At 40.5% G+C, this 19,463-nt stretch overlaps 1 protein-coding gene across 1 annotated transcript in view; it reads right to left on the reverse strand.

Annotated features, from left to right (window-relative positions):
* The window catches only part of SLC9A3 (solute carrier family 9 member A3), a 71,537-nt gene extending 52,630 nt beyond the window's left edge, over positions 1-18,907 (reverse strand). The window contains exon 1 of the mRNA XM_089531258.1: positions 18,595-18,907. Within this exon, the coding sequence (XP_089387384.1) occupies positions 18,595-18,802 (208 nt within the window). The 5' untranslated portion in view covers positions 18,803-18,907. The remainder of the gene's footprint in view (positions 1-18,594) is intronic.
* Positions 18,908-19,463: the final 556 nt, after the last annotated feature.

A 19,463-nucleotide genomic window follows, 5' to 3' on the forward strand; every position in this document is an offset into this window, starting at 1 on the left:
GTATCTGCTTGGCCAGGGACCAGGAGCCTATTAGTGCCAATCAGGTACAGTTGTTTCTTTCTTTCATTCAAACTCCCTGGGGATTAACAGCTAATGGCTCATAGGCAGACACTCATCTGTGGACCATTACTTGAGCAGCATTGGACTTGATGAACTTCAAAAATCCTCCACAATTGAATTTCCCAGTGGATTGTATTGTAACACTGAATTTAATAATACACTCCTGGATTTAATTACTCCTCTATTTTGCCTTTTAAAATAGTTCAAAGGTCAGTTATTGGTAATATCATTTTTATTAATTATTCTTCTAAAGTAATTTATTAACTTTACTCTGAGACCCAGTCCTGAAGACCGGGACAAGGAACTTCTTGCAAAGACAATAGCAGGAAGAGCTGCTAGTTAAACAGTCACCATGACTTAGTGTTCAGCCAAAAAAAGGAGCCTTGTATGTGTGTGTTATTGGAAGTGGAAAGAAGGTGGCAGACAAATGTCTGTCTGAGAAGTATGTACTTAGCACTTGCTAATGTACACATTTAAGAAATGAAAAAGATTAGCTTCACAAAGTACACCAAAGGAAGAACACAGAGATTAAGGGTCAAATCACTGATTCCAGAATAGCTAATGGAATTACTTCTCAGCAGGTGACTTGTGAGATATCAGAATTTATCTTGCTCCTAAAATGAGGGGATGGGAGGCAGGAACCCAACATTACTGACCAAAGCTGGTTGGTAGCATTTAATCCTCAAATCACCTTATTCAGCCTTCCCAAACTTGATGTCTTTCAGATATTTTGGACTTCAGCTCATATTATATTAAACTTTAGGTATGCTGGGATAAACTGTTTGGGATTATAGTCTAAAAGACTGCAGTTTGGGGAAGGTTGATCTAGTTACAGGTTGTAAGAAAGAAAAAGGAAAACAGAGTATGGATGTCATACTCTTTCTGTCAAGAACAGGGAGGAGGAGAGAAACCAGGAATGGAAAAAGGGCTATGATTCTGAAGGGGAAGAGGAGAGATTCAGTATAATCTTGGTAAATGCACAGCCTCATGGGATATACACAGTACAAGGCTTACAATGTCATATAAATTAATCTATTAACTAGCAGGATCAGAATTTTAAAATGTCACCAAATGCTACTAACAAACAATGATAAAATCAGAAGGGAAGTGTCAGCTCTATACAACAAATCATTGCAACAAAATCAGAACCTCTTGGAAATTTACAGTTATTGACAGAGGAGGTCCTTGCAAAAACAAAGATATACTTAAAATTTTACCAATGTGTGGAGACACATTCCAAGGCACTAGATGCTTTTAAAGGAAACTGAGGTTAGAACTGTCAAATCTGTTTTGACATATTCTCCTTTAACAAAAGACTCCAAGAGCCCCAATACCCAGCAACCCTACTCAGTTTTTACAGATTCAGGCATGCCCATGTATCCATAATGCAATCTTCCTCTTTTTCTACTACACTTCACTTTTTACTTTATCATCTTTTCTTATGAACTATGTCTTCATGTGATATGCGTAAAGTAGCCTCCCTTTTGCTATCTTGGCTTCTAGGGAGAGTTTGATAGCAAGTATGGTTAAGAAAACCAGAGTTCCAGTGGCCCTTCTGGGAAATTTATAGGGAAAAGACATCATGCCACTAGTTGGGAAAAACAAACAAACCACTGACTGGATCAACAGCCTAGTGGTTCTAAAGCAACCATTAAACAAACTGAGAATCTGAATTTATCCTAATCCACTTAACAAGGCACTCAAAAGAAAACATCTGCAGAACTCTTCTCCTAAAACATATTTCAAACTAGTTGATTTTCTTCCTGTTCACAACTATTCATAGAAACTGGAAATACCAAGGCCCTGACAGTTCTGACTTTTGTATTTAATGATATGTCTTTACACTTAATTTAATGATATACTGTGTATACTCATGCATACGTCTAAAAATTTAAGTAAAAAAGTGACCCAAAAAACCTTAGTCAACAGGTCTATGTAAGTATTGTACTTTAATTCTTATTTTTTAAAAAAGGAACTATCCCCAGGTGAAAGGCAAAAGTGCTATCTGTCCTGGAGGCACTGACCTCCCTCTAATCTCTTATCCATCCAGTCTTTAGTGTGAGTATAAACAGTTACGTCTGCTGGAATTTTGTAACTTCTTTGGCATTGTTTTCCTTTGCTTCACCCTTTAGATCCTTTGTTACATGCCCCTAAATTTTACCCTCAACTTATCCATGGGTCATATCAAAATCCATAATTTTGGCCCCCAAACTTGCCCTCGACTTACAGAGGTCAACTTATGGTCGAGTATATACGGTATCTTTAAACAGAAAGTCAGTGTAGTGGTTTGAGTGTTGGACTATGATGCTGGAGACCAGGGTTCAAATCCCTGCCCAGCCATGGAAACCAATTTGTAACCTTGGGCAAGTCTCACTCTTTCAGCCTCAGTTTGCAAAGGCAAACCACCACTGAACAAAACCCTGTGAGAGATTTGCCTTGGGATCACTATAAGTTGGGAATGACTCAAAGGCACACAGCGACTGCAGCAACAACTTTACACTGGAGGATCTTATCAGTTTCTTTCATGGCTGCCTTTCCCAATTTTAGTCTTCTGATTTCTTGTGTACACTCTCATTTTGGTTAATGGAAGTTATAGGAATCTAATTATTCCAGTGTCTTTGTTACCAACTTTAACATTATCATGTGCTACAAGCCATTAAACCATTCCAGCAGGCTGGTCAGTAGACAAAGCATAAGTATCAGATGTTGCCCCTATTATCTATGGAGAGATTATCAATATTGTGATGTCCTGCCAGGACTGATTGAAACTTTCCCCTGCATTTTCTTTTATTTTGGTTCAGGCCATAGATTATTTTAGTGTAGAAAAGTTCATTGTATTAGTTTGTTGGAGGAGCTGTAGGATTCCCCTGCATTATTTCCAGGTTTGGTTTGCCAGCATGCTCTGCTGTAGCTAGAGGTTTTTAGTTGGGGAGCAGTCTTTTGCTGAGAGCAAGCAGAGAGCTGTCTTTTGGTGGCAAGCAAACCCAGACAGCCGGAAAGGGCATTTCTTACACCTCAGCCAAATTAGTTACCATCAGCAAGAAAATAAAGGAGTTCAGGAGCTGAAAGACCCTGCACCAGCTCCATTGAGTGAGGAGAGCAAACCATCAGACCCAGAAAGATGACAACCTGAAGATTGCTGCAACTGTAAAGTACCTTTTGTTTAGAGCTGGGGAGGAGAAAACTCTTTATTTTGTCCTTTAAATTAAATTTCCCCCCTTTTAAACTTTACATTCAGCTTCAGAGCCTTTTTTGGGTAGAAGAGTTTGATCTCACCAGGGTACCGGCATTGCACACCCAAACCTGCCACCACCTTAAGTTGGGTGTGTCTTCATAAATATAAACAGAATAGAATTTTATTACTTTTCATTTAATTTTATTTAAGTAATTCTTGCTAGTCACATCTGGGTATACAAACATGTCTAAGATAAGGACAAGAATACATCATCCGGAAAGGCATGGATACCCATTTGAGAACATTCACAGAGCATTGTGATGTATGCAATTAATCCAGTGACAAACAGCAAAAAACATGCTAATGAAATTACCTCCTAGTCATGGGAGAAGGTAGACCTGACTTGTTCAATGTCAAGGACAGGAGGCATATGATCACAGTAGACTATTTTACTCCAATGTGAGGGAGGCATGTTATCTTCAGAACACCCAGAGAAGTACAGTGATCAGGAAGCTGAAAGCTCAGTTTGTATGCCATGGGATCTCTGATATTTTGATCACAGACACTGGCCCTAACAAATCTCAACAGAGTTTAAATTCTTCTGCACTAAGTGGGAATTTCACCACAAGAAAAAAAAAAAACAATGGAAAGGCTGAATTAATAGTGAAGATAGTAAAAGAAGCTTGTTTAAGGCAAGTAAGACTGGGGGGGGGGGATCTGTACCTGGCTTTATTAGATCACTGCAACATATCCTCACAAGGAATGTGCATCACTCCAGTGCAAAGACTGATGGTACATAGAAGTAGAGTATTGATACCTATGAGAAATCGTTACAGATCCAAGGGTGATGGGCTGACAGTATCCAGAAACAGTTGTAAAGTCAAGTTAAAGCAACTCACACAAAGTATGAAAATGGACATACACCAGGTACCATGCTACAGACAAGAGAACCAGTGTTTAAACACTGGACAAGAACTCTGGGACATCAGGGTTCAAATCTTTGCTTAGCCAAGGCAAGTCACATTCTCGCATCCTCAGAGGATGGCAATGGCAAACAGCGTTTGAACAAATCTTGGCAAGAAAACCCAATGATACGTTTGCCTTAGGGTTGCCACAAGTTACAACTAACTTGAAAACACACAACAGCAGCAGCAGCAACAACAAAAACCAGTAAGTCTATGTGTAAAACAGTGACAAAGGGCCAAAATTCAGATCATACTGGGAAACAGATCTTATGAAGTTGTCACAGATAGTAGATGTTGACTGAGCTGTAATCAAAGGTAGTTGTTGAATGTGGGCAGAAGCAAAACACAACTGTACATACAAACTATGGACAAGGACCAAGATAGCTTTGATAATTGCTGAGTTGCCATCAAGACCCACATGAGGGAGGAAGATGCCAGAAACACCAGAAAGGAAAGAAAGGCACCAGCAGAGTTCAGCCCACAAAACAATGCTGCTGACAGCTCAGAGGAAAGCACAGTGCTCGGAATGGCAAGGCAAACAAGAAATGGGAACAACGACTCCAAAAGATCACAACACAACATGTGCTAAAGGCTAGCTCCCTAGCCCCAAACCACAAAATAAATATTTTTTATTAGAAAAAAACACTAAAAGGAAAGACTTGTAGGCTTAAGAGATGAAACCATCAGTAACACGGAGATGAAATTTGAAGGAGAAGCAAGAAGACTGGAGGAGGAGCCACTTACAGCATGGCAGTGGTTCTGATAACTGTTGTGTAGGAATTTGTACTAAATAAAGTACACTGTTTATATTAAAGTGAAAAGTGGTCCTTAAATATACTAACAGAGTCACTGGAAGCACTGAGGACCTCTCAGGCTACCTCATTTGGGTCCTAGTTAGCGGCACCACTGGTAGCAGGGGCTTTCCTGGCCCAATGTAGTCTGATGCTTCTGGCACTGCTGCTTGGGGTGGGTGCCTCAGTGTGCTTTATTGGAGAACTGGTCCCAGATTTGCCTATGTAAGCTAGTAGTCCACTGTACTTATCCTCAAAAGCTCCTGAGAGATAATGCAGTAACAATATCAATATCCCAGAGACAATGCAGTATCAGCTGAAGACTTAGCTTACGTCAGCAAAACAAAATTTTAAAAATCCTAAACCTGTTTCAATGTGCATACCATTATATGCTTTCATTTCCTATTTTCTATCGCTTTTGAATCTGTGGGACCAAAGTACTGGCCATGAAAACATGATCTTAACACCTGTGCTTATGAATGAGTTAAGTGACACAAAGAAAAGACCATGAATTAGACATAATTATCTTGGCCCCGATGTACATGGAAGGAATGGCTCAAGACTCAAAAAGAGAAAGCTATAGTTTTCACCTAATTACATTTTACCTCAGTAGAAAAATGCAAACCTTGAAAACCAAGAAGTTTTTCTGTTTTGGAGAACACAATATCTGTGAATGAAGTACAGTTTGTTTCTTCCAGACTAGGGAGAAAAAAAAGTAATAGATGTCAGCCACCCTTTTAAAAAAAGAAAAGGATGGAAATTTAACACTTGAGGATGGGATGAAAAAACATTTCAGGCATCAGGATCAAATTTCTAGATTTGCAGGTGACCTGAGTATTTATTCCACCATGTTATGCCACAAGGATGTCCACCAGACTCCATCCCTACACAATGACCAATCAGACCTGTTGTAAAATTTGTTTTTTTAATAATATCTTTATTAATTATATTCATAATCATATAAACAGATATCTTATATATTATAAGTTTCTTTCTTCTTCTTTTTCTTCTTGTACTTCCTGCATCAAACGTCTTTCATGTGTTACTTGTTTCTTTTCTTCTTGATTCTTGCTAACATTTCATACATTCCTATCTATACCTACATAATGTCTCTAATCTTGCTGTGTCAATAAAATATTTCTCATTACCTCATACTGTCCAGTCTCAATAAATCATATCGTGACATTATAAAAAATATTTTTTAAATTGATATAAACAAGATCAGTTCCTATATTTTTCAAGATAATCAGTAATTTTAAGCAGATTTTAAACAGAACTCCCTTTATATCTAAAGCTGATAAATATTTTTTCCATTTCCCTCTCTATGGTGGAATGTATTCTAAATGTATTCTCCTTATTTTATTTTCTCTTCCCATAACTTTGATTTTCCTGTAATTATTTACTTCCTCCTGGTCAGTAATCTATCTTTATTATGTCTTTCTTAAAGTATTTCCAGGAGTTTATTGTAGTAAATTTCTGTCAATCCCCATTTTTTCCCAATACATTACAATCGGTAACCATTCATTTTCTACTCTGTCTAATCTGTTAGCATTTATCATACATGACAGTCTGTATTTAACTCTTCCTCTGATTTCCAATTGTTGGCTATTATCAACCTTGCTGATGTAATAAGATAAAGTATTATTTGCCTGTTGTAAAATTTGGCTGTCACTAGCAAATGCTCTTTCTTATTTAAGCAGGTGTTTGATTATTAATTGGTTGTGGGGATATTTTTTTATGGGGGGGGATTGCTGTATTTTTATCTTCATTTTTAAAAATAATTTTATACTTTGAAAATTTAATAATGTAATATGATACCTTGTTTAATTGTATTTTAACTTTTTTATAGAGCATACATACATCTCAGTCAGAGCTTGCAGAGAAGTATACGGGGATCAAGTCAGAAAGGGCTCAATTAGTTTAAAACACTTTACATTTTGCAAAGTAGATGGGGCTGTGCATACCCCACTCCTAGAAAACAAGCATAAATTGTAATGTGCATAATGTAGTCTGTCCACAGCTGGGCACCTAAATTCCATGCTAGTTGAAGTTTCTGAACAAAATTCAAAGGCAAACAACAAAGGTTGTTGTATTTAGGTCCACTACTAAATAGGTATAAAGCACAGTGATAATGAAATGCATTAAAGTTGAATACATTTTTCTTTCCTCCTTCACATTTTGTGTGTGTGCGTGTGCGCGTGCGCATCTGTACACCTTCAGGTTGCCTGCTAACCTATGGTGACACCATGAATTTCATAGGTTTTTGTTAGGCAAGGAATACACAAGAGGTGTATTACCAGTTCCTTCCTCTATATGGCCTCATATTTTCATTCAGTGCCTTGTGTTTCTTCTTAGCTCCCGATCACAGTTTCAGCACCTGTGACAGCACAAACCTTTGCCAGCTGTAGTACGGCATCACAAGTTTCTCTGGGATCAATATATTATAAACCTATGTAATTGTACAGTCACCATTTCACTATTATGGGATGTCACAGTTGCACAGAATATCCAGTTCTTACACATTTGTTCTTGCACTTTTAACTTGCTTATAACTACTTGCCATAATGATTTGCATAGCTTACAGCATGTTTGTATCCCAGCTCTTTGCTCCTTCTGGTGCCTTTGTTGTTGTTTTTTTAAAGGCCAGTAAATCCAAAGTTCCAACAATACTACTGACAAAATTAAAAGAAGTTACCCATTTAATGTGCTCTGAAGCAACCTTTAGAGAAGACTAGTTCAAATGGTGGTTGTACTGGGGCAGTCCTTAATTCCTTACGTAAATGTGTACGTGTTGCTGCTGTGAGCACATGCTGCATTATCTACAAGATGTAATGTGAACCATGCAGAGCTGTGCTGCTTTGAGATCTCATTTCTAATGCTAAATAATTAAGCCTTGTATCTTGAAAAGCTTAGTTGTGCCCTTGCATGTGTGTAACAGAGGAGGTGGGGACAAGAAAGGAAGGATACAACCTAACAAGTCTTCTGAATGCATTAAATTAGTCAGACGGAAATTAAATGTGATCACAGGTATCCATTTACAGTCAGGAAATTTAACACAAGCATTGTTTACATAAGTCCTAAGAGTAGAAGTGACAACTTAGCAAGTCTAGCCTTTGAGAAACTCTGGACAAAATGCTTATTAGGATATGCTCATTATAGAAAAAGTAAAGATTTAAAAGATATCTGACATAGCAATGTAAATTGCGCCTATAGTTTTCATTGATAAGATAAAAAGCCACATGAAACCAATACCTGTGCCTATTTCAGTGATGGAAATTTTTTTTTTGTTTTGATTAGACATCCACAATGTGCAACACAAAATAGCAGATAATAGCTGAGATCCTACAGTGTTTCAGTGTAGCATAAATATCCACCAACAGAGTTATGTTACACAACCCTTATATTAAATAGTGGCATAGCACAACACATATGTACTATGATCGGTGTGCACAGCTAGCAACCAAATATGTAATTGCAATGTACAATGCCCAAAGGCAATGGATACAAACAATGTTATTCACATGCTACTCTGCCTACTTTGATGTGCTACAACATGAGCAATGGTCCAACATGCACAACTTCACTTATGAAGTGAAGCTGGATGTGACTGTTGCACCACATTCAATAACATCTCAAAATGTGTAGTGTAACCTATGCCTGCATATGTTAACAAGAGGTCACCACTGTATGTGTGCATGTCTAGTATGTGTAGGAGTATGCTATGGGGTTAAAACATTGAGATTCAATGCAAATATTTTCTTAATTCCAAAGAATAAACCTGCAGTTCTAGATGCAGTTACTAGGGAGTAAGTCCTATTGAAATCAATAGCACTTATATCTAAGGACTTAGCTTTCATAAACACCCCAGAAATGGGAGAATTTGAAGGTCCAACTTCCATTGAACTAATCAATGTCTATGGTGCCCTTGATGAGTCTGCCCCATAAGTTAACCACCACAAATGACAAGGTCTTCTTAGTGGTGGGAGCCCATCTATAGCATTTTTTCCTGGTGGAGATATATGACCACCAGCCCCTTATTATTGTGATCTAGACACCACATCTAAACAAATCTATTTGTGCAGGCATTCATGGAATAGGTAAATGATGCATTTGTTTTATTGTATCATTTATCATTACTAGAATAATATTTTAATAGGGTTTTGTGCTGGATTGTGTTTTGCTTAAGTTTTGGGGCATTTTGGGCTTGTTCTGGGAAATGTAAATTATTAATCTGTAAACATGGATAGGTTTACGCTGTAAGTGTACCAAAGATATCAGAGGTTTTGGTAATACTTTTCTAATATCAAAGTTATTTAATTCATTCATTTATTTAAACTCAACTGAAATGACATTAAAAACCATAGGACAATGCAATAAACGAGAAAGCTCACAACACGTATAATATCTAGGACTTAAAAACCTGATTTAAAAAAATAATAATTGTCGTTCTAAATACAAGCAACAAAGAGGCCAGGGAGTTTCAGAGAGTGTTGTCACCTTATGAATACCTGAAGGATTCTATGGAAAAACTTAGTTCTTGATATAGTTATGTGGAGGAAAGCAGTCTTTCCTGATGACAAGCCATTTGCAACTTTAGAGGTCAAAACAAAACTCACAACTCCACATGTCCCACCTATAGGTCACTATGTGGCTGATTTCTCACTACAAAAATATTTCCCTGCACTTAGGGCTCCTTCATGTCATCCCTTGGTGCTGTCTTGTATTTGGCAGAAGATTAAATAACTTTAAAGGGGGGGGGGGTGTTTCCCCATCGGGGACCAGACTGGTTTATGTAGTTGCTATGTACTTTCAAGTTATTTTTTATTTTTGGAGACCCTAAGATTATCAAAAGGTTGTATTAGTAAGATTTATTAAGAAGAAATTTGCCATTGCTTTCCTCTGAGGATGAAAGATTATGACCTGCCCAAAGCTACTCAGTAGATTTCCATGAGCAGGGATTTGAGCCCTGGTTTCCCAGAGTCCTAGCCTAACACTTAAAACACCGGCCTTTACTTTGGGATAAGTTGGCTAGGCTTAATATAGATCCTCGATTGTTATTTCTTTTAAGCCAGCTCCATACAAATAACCATTGTAGAGTGAAATTTTCTGAATAGGGCCTATTAACAGACCCTATCTACTCTGGTATAGGAGTCAGACAGGATAGTGTGTTGGCACCTCATCTGTTTAATCTATTTGTGGCTGATCTACCTGCCTTTATGACCACAGTAGACTCTCACCCACATTCATTGGGAAATCGTCCGATTTTTGTACTTCAATTTGCCGACGATACTTTATTACTCTCTCTAACTCAGGTGGGTCTGGTGAGAGCCTTGGGAAGATTTTCTGTATATTTTGATAAATGTTTTCTATGCCTAATAAAGGTTGACTGACTGATTTAAAACACCATACCATGCTAGCTGGCTTAGGTATTGTACCCTAACACAGTTTCCTAAAAGGAAAGCTGAATTAGATAATTTATGGCATTAAATCATCCTTATGGTGAACAGCCTGTGAAAAGTAGCAGTGGAGTCTACAGGGATTATCTTTGGCAGGAAGAGGAGGAAAAGGTCTACCTGGGGTCCCAGAGCAGAGTGCTTCTTGTTGTTCTTGTGTGCCTTCAAATCGTTTCCAAATTAAGGTGACCCTAAGGCAAACCTACCATGGGGTTTTCTTGACAAGCTTCATCAGAGGGGGTTTGCCATTGCCATCCTCTGAGGCTGAGAGAGTGTTACTTGCCCAAAGCCACCCAGTGGGTTTACATGGCCAAACTGGGATTCAAACTCAAACCACTACACCATGCTTGCTCTCACAGATTACCCACTTTACTTTTCACATTGTTATCACTCACATTTAGATCATCTAACTTAACACATATCTTTTATGCATTTTAACATTTTGAACTGAACACGTGTTCTTTTCGAAGTAGACATTTTGTAACTGGCCACACTTCCAAAAAGCCCTAAAAAGATGGCAATGAGTACTACTACTGCTGTCTCATCCTCATCCATCACTGCCACTACTGCTTTTGCCAAAAAGTCACCAAGATAGTGCACAACGAATTAACAAATTAGATCCTTAAGTGTACTACCCAGCGAAAGATATGCACTTTTAAAAATATCATTGACGTCTATGGTAGAGTTACAGCAGAATCCTATGCATTTCTCTTTGGTGGTTCTACTGGGACTTATTGCAGATAAAAGTACAGTCTGTTTTAGACTGCTACCTTGTCTACTTGTTTAAGTCCTTTCTTGAAATCACTGGGTCAACAGGAGGGTAAGAAAAAGTTTTAAAAACTTTCCGTCTGTTACTGCATCCATTTTAGGGGCACAGAAAGAAAGATGTTTGGGAAACCCAATCATGAATCTTTCATATAATGCTCATACAGGGCAGCCATAGAATCATAGAGTTGGAAGAGACCACAAGGGCCATCCAGTCCAACCCCTCACCATGCAGGAACTCACAATCAAAGCACCCCCAACAATGGCCATCCAGTCTCTGTTTAAAAACTTCCAAAGAAGGAAACTCCACCACACTCCAAGGGAGCATGTTCTAGCGTCAAAAAGCTCTTATTATCAGGAAGCGAATGTTTTTACTTGTAGGAGCTCTTTAAAAAAATATGTCCAGCAGATAACACAACCAGCTTCAAGCCAAATAAGCCCAACACTTGATAAGAGAGGATGGGCCAATGTTCTTCCTTCCCCTGGTAAGACACACTGATATTTTTCTTTGAATATCTATGGTTCATAAATTCATTTTGGAGCCTGGTATAACACAGTCTTCAAGGAGACTATTTGTCATATAAAACATCCAAAATCCAATAGGTATGCCGATGGGTTGTAAATCTTCCTTAATGGACCTATGGTGGTACTCAACGGAGAGGGAGTGGCGCTTCTTCTCTTCTGGCAGCAAAAGGGCAGCAAAGACTGGAGGCTCTTGAGTGCAACCCCATGATCAGCCAGTGCTAGAGGGGGGGAAATTACACCAAAGAGCCTCTGACCCATGTACTAGCAAGGGCAAAGCAATTACACATGGTGGCATAAGACAAAGATATTTCCTCCTGCAAAGTCTTACAAACCGCTTACATTCAGCACTGAGGTATGGCTAGAAGCAGAAACATAGTAGTAAATCTGCTGAATAAGGGAGTCACATGTTCCCAATAACTAATTCTAGTCAATGGTTGCAGTATTTGGGGCCAACTGAAATTTCCAGAAGCATTTCCATGTGCATCACATTAAAGTTATACAAGTGGGATGTGACTATGGCATGTTACTCCAGCCACATCAGAACACTGTCATGACAAGACAGTTGGCACATAACCCTTAGCTGTGCAGATGTGTTCCTAGCTACTGCAGAGACCTGAGCATTCATGAATGAACTCGGATTGTGTATCTAAATACAGACAGGCCAAAATGAAGCTGCTTTGGGTCACTTTGGTGGTATGCTGTTTAAATGATGCATGTGTCCTAAGAGTCCGGAAGCCACACTAAAGCCATGATCCAGCATGGCTTTGGTGTGACTTCCGGACTCTTAGGACGCATGCATCATTTAAACAGCATACCTCCAAAGTGACCCAAAGCAGCTTCACTTTGGCCTGTCTGTACGGGGCCTACGGCTTCAAAAGGACTGTATGCTCATTCAAGACAGGTTAACTCCCTGTTGCCAGATTTGCATTTTGACTAACCAGGAGCACTTGTCTTGCCTGAATTAAGTTTCAGTTTGTTTGCCTTCAAATTATCCATTATGAACATCAGATGCTGATTTAGAATGTGAACAACTTCCTTACATTTAAATGGAAAGTAGAGACAGAGTTGTGTATCGTTAGCATACTAATAGCAGCAAACCTGAAAACTCTTGATAATCTCTACTAGCTGCTTTCTGTACATGCTAAATAGCATGGGGAACACAACAGGCTAATAAATGGTGTTGAATATGAGTCCCCCTGCACCAGCAAGGATTTGTAAAAACACTCCACCAGGAAGAAATGTAAGCAACATTAAACATTTCCTCCAAGTACCATCAAAGCCAGGCATCCCATAGTTACTAGTTAATGATCGTGAAAGCTATAGAGAAGTTCAACCAAACCAACAGAAATATGTTCCCTTTGTCCAGTTCTCTGCAGGGATGTCCACAAAGGTGACCAAATCAGTCTCTGTCCCCTAACCAGGCCTGAAGCTTGATAGAAATTGATCTAAGTAGACAATATTTCAGACAGAAACTATCTGGAGAACAGATGCCCTACACACTCCAACATCTTACCCCAAATGCAAGTATTCAAGACTAGTTGGAAATTATCCAATACAGTAGGAATGTGTTTTTTCCCTCAAAAAAAAAATCACCTTTAACTATGCCATGGCTGTTGTATAGACAAAAATGGATAAAGTTCAGGCATAAGCTCAGTAGATCTGAGTTCTCAAACACTCATGTACACATCCACGGCTGTAAAGATGGAAAAGCATACATGATAACGAGACAAGAAGAGGCCAAAATTACATAAAGTGCACCTATACCAACTATGACGTCCCAGCTGGAACAAACGCAAGCAGTTTTATCTTTAAAATGTTGTGCAAATTGGTCACTGTTACCTGTTTGACAATGGAACAAACTCCCTCGGAGTGTAGTGGAGTCTCCTTCCTTCCTTGGAGGTCTTTAAAAAGAGGCTTGATGGCCATCTGTTGGGGATGCTTTGATTGAGAGTTCCTGCATGGCAGGGGGTTGGACTGGATGGCCCTTGCCATCTCTTCCAAGTCTATGATTCTATGATTCTACTCATGGGCTTAAAGGTAATGTCCATGAGCACCTGAAAAACTCCACTGGACAACTCTTAGCACATGCAATGCTATTGGAGAAGGATAATTTCTTTACTGTCAATACCACCACAATGTAATTTTCCAAACTAGTTCTAGCCTGGGTTTTTCTGGACTAATTCAGACTTGTCTGCCAGTGTTATCCCTGTCATTTTATCGCTTATTTCAAGGAGTTCATTTTGTACTAGATGGTGGGAGAGGCTACTCAGAAGTGATTGTGACAACTGCCCAGGTAATTTCCTTATTCCAAAGGTCAGCTAGGAGTTTCAGGGAATCATCTCATCACTCAACAGGAAAATCCTACTTAGGAAACTTTTTAGATCCCTTAATATACTGTCAGAATCCACCTTCAGTCAAGCATTCAGGGTGTATTCTGCCAAGTAGATAGACAGATAGATAGATAGATAGATAGATAGATAGATAGATAGAGATAAATAGATAAACAGACAGACAGATAGATAGATAGAGGGACGGATAGATAGATAGATAGATAGATAGATAGATAGATAGATAGATAGATAGTAACGTTGAGAATAGGGGGGGATGCCGCCATGGGGACTAAGCCGGATGGTCACGTAGGGCATGGCAGTTAGGCAGTTTATGAGGGGTTGTTGGGAATCTGAAACCAAACCTGTATACAGCCTTAGATCTCTACTTGGTAGAAGAGCCAGGAACCAAACGATCAAACCCCCCTTCCTTTCCTCCTACAGATCAAAGGGAGGGATTCTACATCAAAGGCAGAAGAGTAGGGTACCAACTCAAAAGGAGGGGTTTGGGGAATTTTAAGGTTCTGACTCTATTTGGGACCCTCAGTTTTGACAAAGACGTGGCAAGAATACTTACTCCCAAGTCCTTCAATAAATTTACTGTATTACCTGAAGTTTGTTGTGGATTTTTGGTCAGAGTATTTCCAAAGTCTCACAAATATATGGTCAGGGTGGATTATCTTAAGTGATTTGCTACTCTTCTAAAGACCTAAGTCCCAGTAAATCTAAATCTTGCCGGATAGTGATCTGTTCAAAACAATGAAACTATAGGATGTTTCTGCACATCCAGATCTACATCATCCCATTCAACCCTGAAAATCCACTAGCTGCCCTGACCAACAACCAGACACCAGCTGGGGGAGTCACACTCATTACAGCCATAGAGGCTATGAAGTTCTCTTGAAAGTGTGGCCCAGCAGGGATGTTGAAATCTCACTACACAACAAGACATGAACAGTCAATGTGCAAGTTCTCAAGCATATGTGCCAAGCAGCCTTGTGGGAAACATCAGTGTAGTAGTGGCATCCCCTGTTATCATATAAAGGGTGAAGTGGTTCCTAGATCTTAGCAGAATCTGAGGGAGATGGACATTCAGGAAAGTGAAATTCCTTCAGAAAGTTTTGAATTCCTGGCTGCAGTTTTCTATATTTCAGCATCAGAATGTACAGTTAGTAGACAGAAGACTTTGTCAGTGACACATTATTCTCTGTAAGCAGATGCAGCCCAATGCCAGTGTTGTGTAAAGGTGCATTCATGGCTATGTAATATGTGTAGGATAAGTTCTACAAATCAGTATTCACAATTGCCAGTTAATCTTCTTTTTTAAACCTCCCTTGCCTGTTTGAAACACTCCCACACAAATGCAAAGCATTGTTATATAAACCAACTCTGTGCTCACATCCTGGGAGTAATAGTCTGTCCCATATTTTGCCTAGCCTTCCTAACCTAAATTTTAAAAAGAAATATATAAGTAATTTATTTCTTTTTCTACTACAAAACAACGAACTAATGCAGGTGCTTTTGTTTAAAATATTTGATGGCACTGGAGTCTGTGTGTCAAATATCAGCTAACCTTTTAACCTTAGGTTAAAGCTTGAGTAGCCTTAGATTCAACCTTTCATCAGCTCCCTCTGAATAATAAGAATTGTACAAACAGTAAACTATGGTTGTTGCATGGATCACAAAGGTGCTGTATATGTCAGTTACATGTGGACCACTATGGCAAATACTAGGTTATCTATCATTATGACCTGCCTGAACACCAAACGTATCTGAGGAAGTAGGCTCAAGTCTACAAAAGCTCATGCTACCCACATCTTTCAGTTAGTCTCAAAGGTGATGCAAGATCGCCTGAACACCTTATAACATCTATTGCACTAAATCCTGAAACCTCTTACTTAAATTCCATAGAGAATTCACACTTTAAAGTCAAGATCAAAAAGCACTAGCATTAAAAATGAACCTCTCCACACTCGCCTCACCAAAAATGTACACATTCTGCCACTACAATTTGTACCTGAATTTGAAGTGTATACTGTGACATGTAAATATGGCTTGCAGCCCTTGTTAATGAACCTAAAAAGTCCATATAAAACAGCTAGTATGTGCCAACTATAAAGTCTAAAAGTCATGGCACAGAATTTCCACAGCTGAATGCCGTACCAATACTATTTTATTTAGGGGGACCATATAACCATGTAACATAGATTTTAGCAGGTACTGGAAGATTGTCACTATGAGACTATGAAAGAAATGACATGCTGCAAATTTTTTTCCTGTATAACTCGATGGAAACAATTAATTGCAAGTCAAAAAGACAGCGCTGGCATTAGCAGAATGAGGTTGCCAGTCTCAACGTAATATTCTGAAGTGCTGTCAAAGCAAAAGAAAATGATCAGTTACGTATCTTATTTTTATATCTGTCCAAGCATCAGAGATTCCATTTGAATTTTCTGAATTGGGTACTACAGTGTCTTGGAGTTTCCATATAAGTACTGTATTAAAAGGCTCACAATTATGTTGCCTATTGCTCTCCAGGGCCTCAGGCAGGGTTTTTCCCCAGTCCTGCTGCTTAGGATCCTTTTGGCTGGAGATGACATGGGTTTATCCTAGCACCTTCTACCTGTAAAGAATCTGCTCTGCCTCTCTTTCCACCAGGCTCCTGTGTTCCATCTATCAATCTAACATAGTATTGCAGGTCTGTTAACAGTTCTTCAGTATCTCAAGGACAGCTCTTCTTCCTCCTGCACCAATTCCACTCTTCCCCACACACTACATGAAATGTGGAGTCGAAGGCTTTTGTGGCCGGCATCCATAATTTTTTGTGGGGTTTCGGGACTATGTGGCCATGTTCTAGAAGTGTTTCTTCCTGACCTTTTGCCAGCATCTGTGGCTGGCATCAGATGACAGCCACAGATGCTAGTGAAACGGTCAGGAAGAAAACTTATCAAGAACATGGTCACATTGCCCCCAAACCCCACAAAAAACTACATGAAATGTTTCTAAACCAGGGAGCTTTGGCATACCGACGTGGATTGCTCCCTGCAACTGCCACATTGCGCTTTCCTTTCCACTCCTACCCTTTATTTCAGGATATCACAGCTCTGGGAACGGTAATAGATGCCTGACAGAGGAGGGGAAAATGTTTTTAATTCCTTGCGAAACAAGTCCAGGTTTCTACTTTGGGTAATTTTGACCTGGCAAGCTTTACAGAGGGAAGGGAAAGTGAGGGGAGATGAGGTGCAGAAGCATGAGTGACCCAGACACAACCCGAGGTATCACTCTCCCTTGGTGCCATGCCTAGCTGTCCCATCTTGCCTCTCTGCTCCCTGGCTTCCTTCCTTATAATAAGAATCACAAATTCTTATTATAAGAATAATACAGACTCAGTGAACTACGGTTGTTGCATGGATCTGCTTCTGCCGGTTTTCCTTCTCGTTAAAGGCGCACCAGCCACTTTGTGCAATGTGCCACTCTGCAACCAGCAGAGAGACAGGGAAGCAGGGCAGGCTGAAGGATTCAGGATGGAGTGGGAGGAAGACAGGGCAGGAGAGCAAGGGAGAGATGGGCAGAAGTGGCAGCAGCAGGAGAAGGGGAAAGGAAAGGAAAGGAGGAGAAGGAGAAGGCCAGGGAGGTGAGGAAAATGGGAGCCAAGGCAATTACAGCTGAGGGGTAGCAAATCCATGCTCCACCAGCTGAGAGGACTGTCTAGTCCATGCTCCCTGTGAGGAGGAGGAGGAGGAGGAGGAGGAGTAGGCAGCAAGAGTGGAAGCAGCAGCGGTTGCCCTGTCCCACCTGCCTCAGGCGGCAGGAGAGCCGGGGCCACCCAATGCCTTAGTGATAAAGCTGGGTCCTTCAGGGAGGGAAGCCACACAGGAAACCAAAAGAGCCCAGTTCAGCTGCACTCAGTGGCCTTCTAAAACTACCACCTGCCCAAGGGAGCATGTGTGCGCATATATGTCTCTCTCTGTGCATACACACATGTATGTATGTATGTATCTGTATATATGTGTGTGCATGTGTGTATACACACATATATATGTGTATACACACATGCTTTTATATGTGTGTGTGTGTATATAATAATAGGATTTATTTATATACCGCCCAATCACTGGGAATCCGAGCGGTTTGTATATGTATGCATGTGTATATATAGATATGTGTGTATATATATATATATACAAATATATATGTCTCTCTGTGTGTATGTGTGTGTGTATGTATACACACACACACACACACACATATATATGTGTGTATATACAGATATGTGTATGCATACGCACACATATATGTCCCTGTGTATATATACACACTTACATATATATATATGTGTGTGTGTGTGTGTGTGTGTGTGTGTGGGGGGGAGCATCCAAGGAGGGCCCTGGATCCAAACCCCAGCGGATACCAAGGACCCACTGTACACACACACACACACACACACATATATATATATATATATCAATAAAAACCCACATCTGCTGGGAGTGGGAGAAAGACAGTGGAGAAAAAAGGCACTGTTGGACTCACAAATCTTAGCCAGGCTGCCCACAAGGATCCAGAGGGCGATGATATAAGGATCCTGGACGTGATGCCATTTGAAGGTGACGATCTGGTAGCCCTCCTGCTGGCTGTGGTTCCCTTCCGACCCTGCAGCCGAGGAGACGGAGAGGAGGGCAAGGAGGAGCCCCGCCGGCGGCGACAGCAGACCCAAGACCCTCATCCCTGGGGAGGCCATCGGGGCAGAGACCTAGAGAGCGGCTCCTGCTCCTTCTCCAGGAGCCTCGTCCTCCTCGGAGATGGGGCTCCAGGCGGCGCTCTCTTGCCTCTCCCTCTCCGCCCGGCAGAGGTCGGCCCTTCATGGCGGGCGCCGCTTTTATACCTCTGTACCTCAGCCTCTCCCTCTGGGGATGAGGGAGGAGCGTCCCATCACCTCAGGCTGTGTCCACACCGGAGACATAACCCACTTTAGTACCGCTTTAACTTTCTTGGCTCAAGGGTATGGAATTCTGGGAATTGTAGTTTGGTGTGGGGGCCCAGAGCGGAGCTCCGCTCCGCTCTGGGCCCCACAACAAACTACAATTCCCAGAATTCCATAACCTTGAACCAAGGAAGTTATAGCGGTGTCAAACCGAGTTATTCCCTCACGAAGCGCCTTGGAGTTCAAAATATCTCCAGGGGGATAATGGAAAGGAGTTGGGGAAAGGGCCTGAGGGGGAAAAGAGACAGGCCCATAGGGAGACATTGGGGGATACTGGCCCAGAGGGAGACATTGGGGGATACTGGCCCATAGGGAGACATTGGGGGATATTGGCCCATAGGGAGACATTGGGGGCTACTGGCCCATAGGGAGACATTGGGGGATACTGGCCCATAGGGAGACATTGGGGGATATTGGC

This window comes from Sceloporus occidentalis, unplaced genomic scaffold, assembly GCF_023333645.1.
Source record: "Sceloporus occidentalis isolate IW3139 unplaced genomic scaffold, rSceOcc1.0.p SCAF_7, whole genome shotgun sequence".
Lineage (NCBI taxonomy): Eukaryota > Metazoa > Chordata > Lepidosauria > Squamata > Phrynosomatidae > Sceloporus > Sceloporus occidentalis.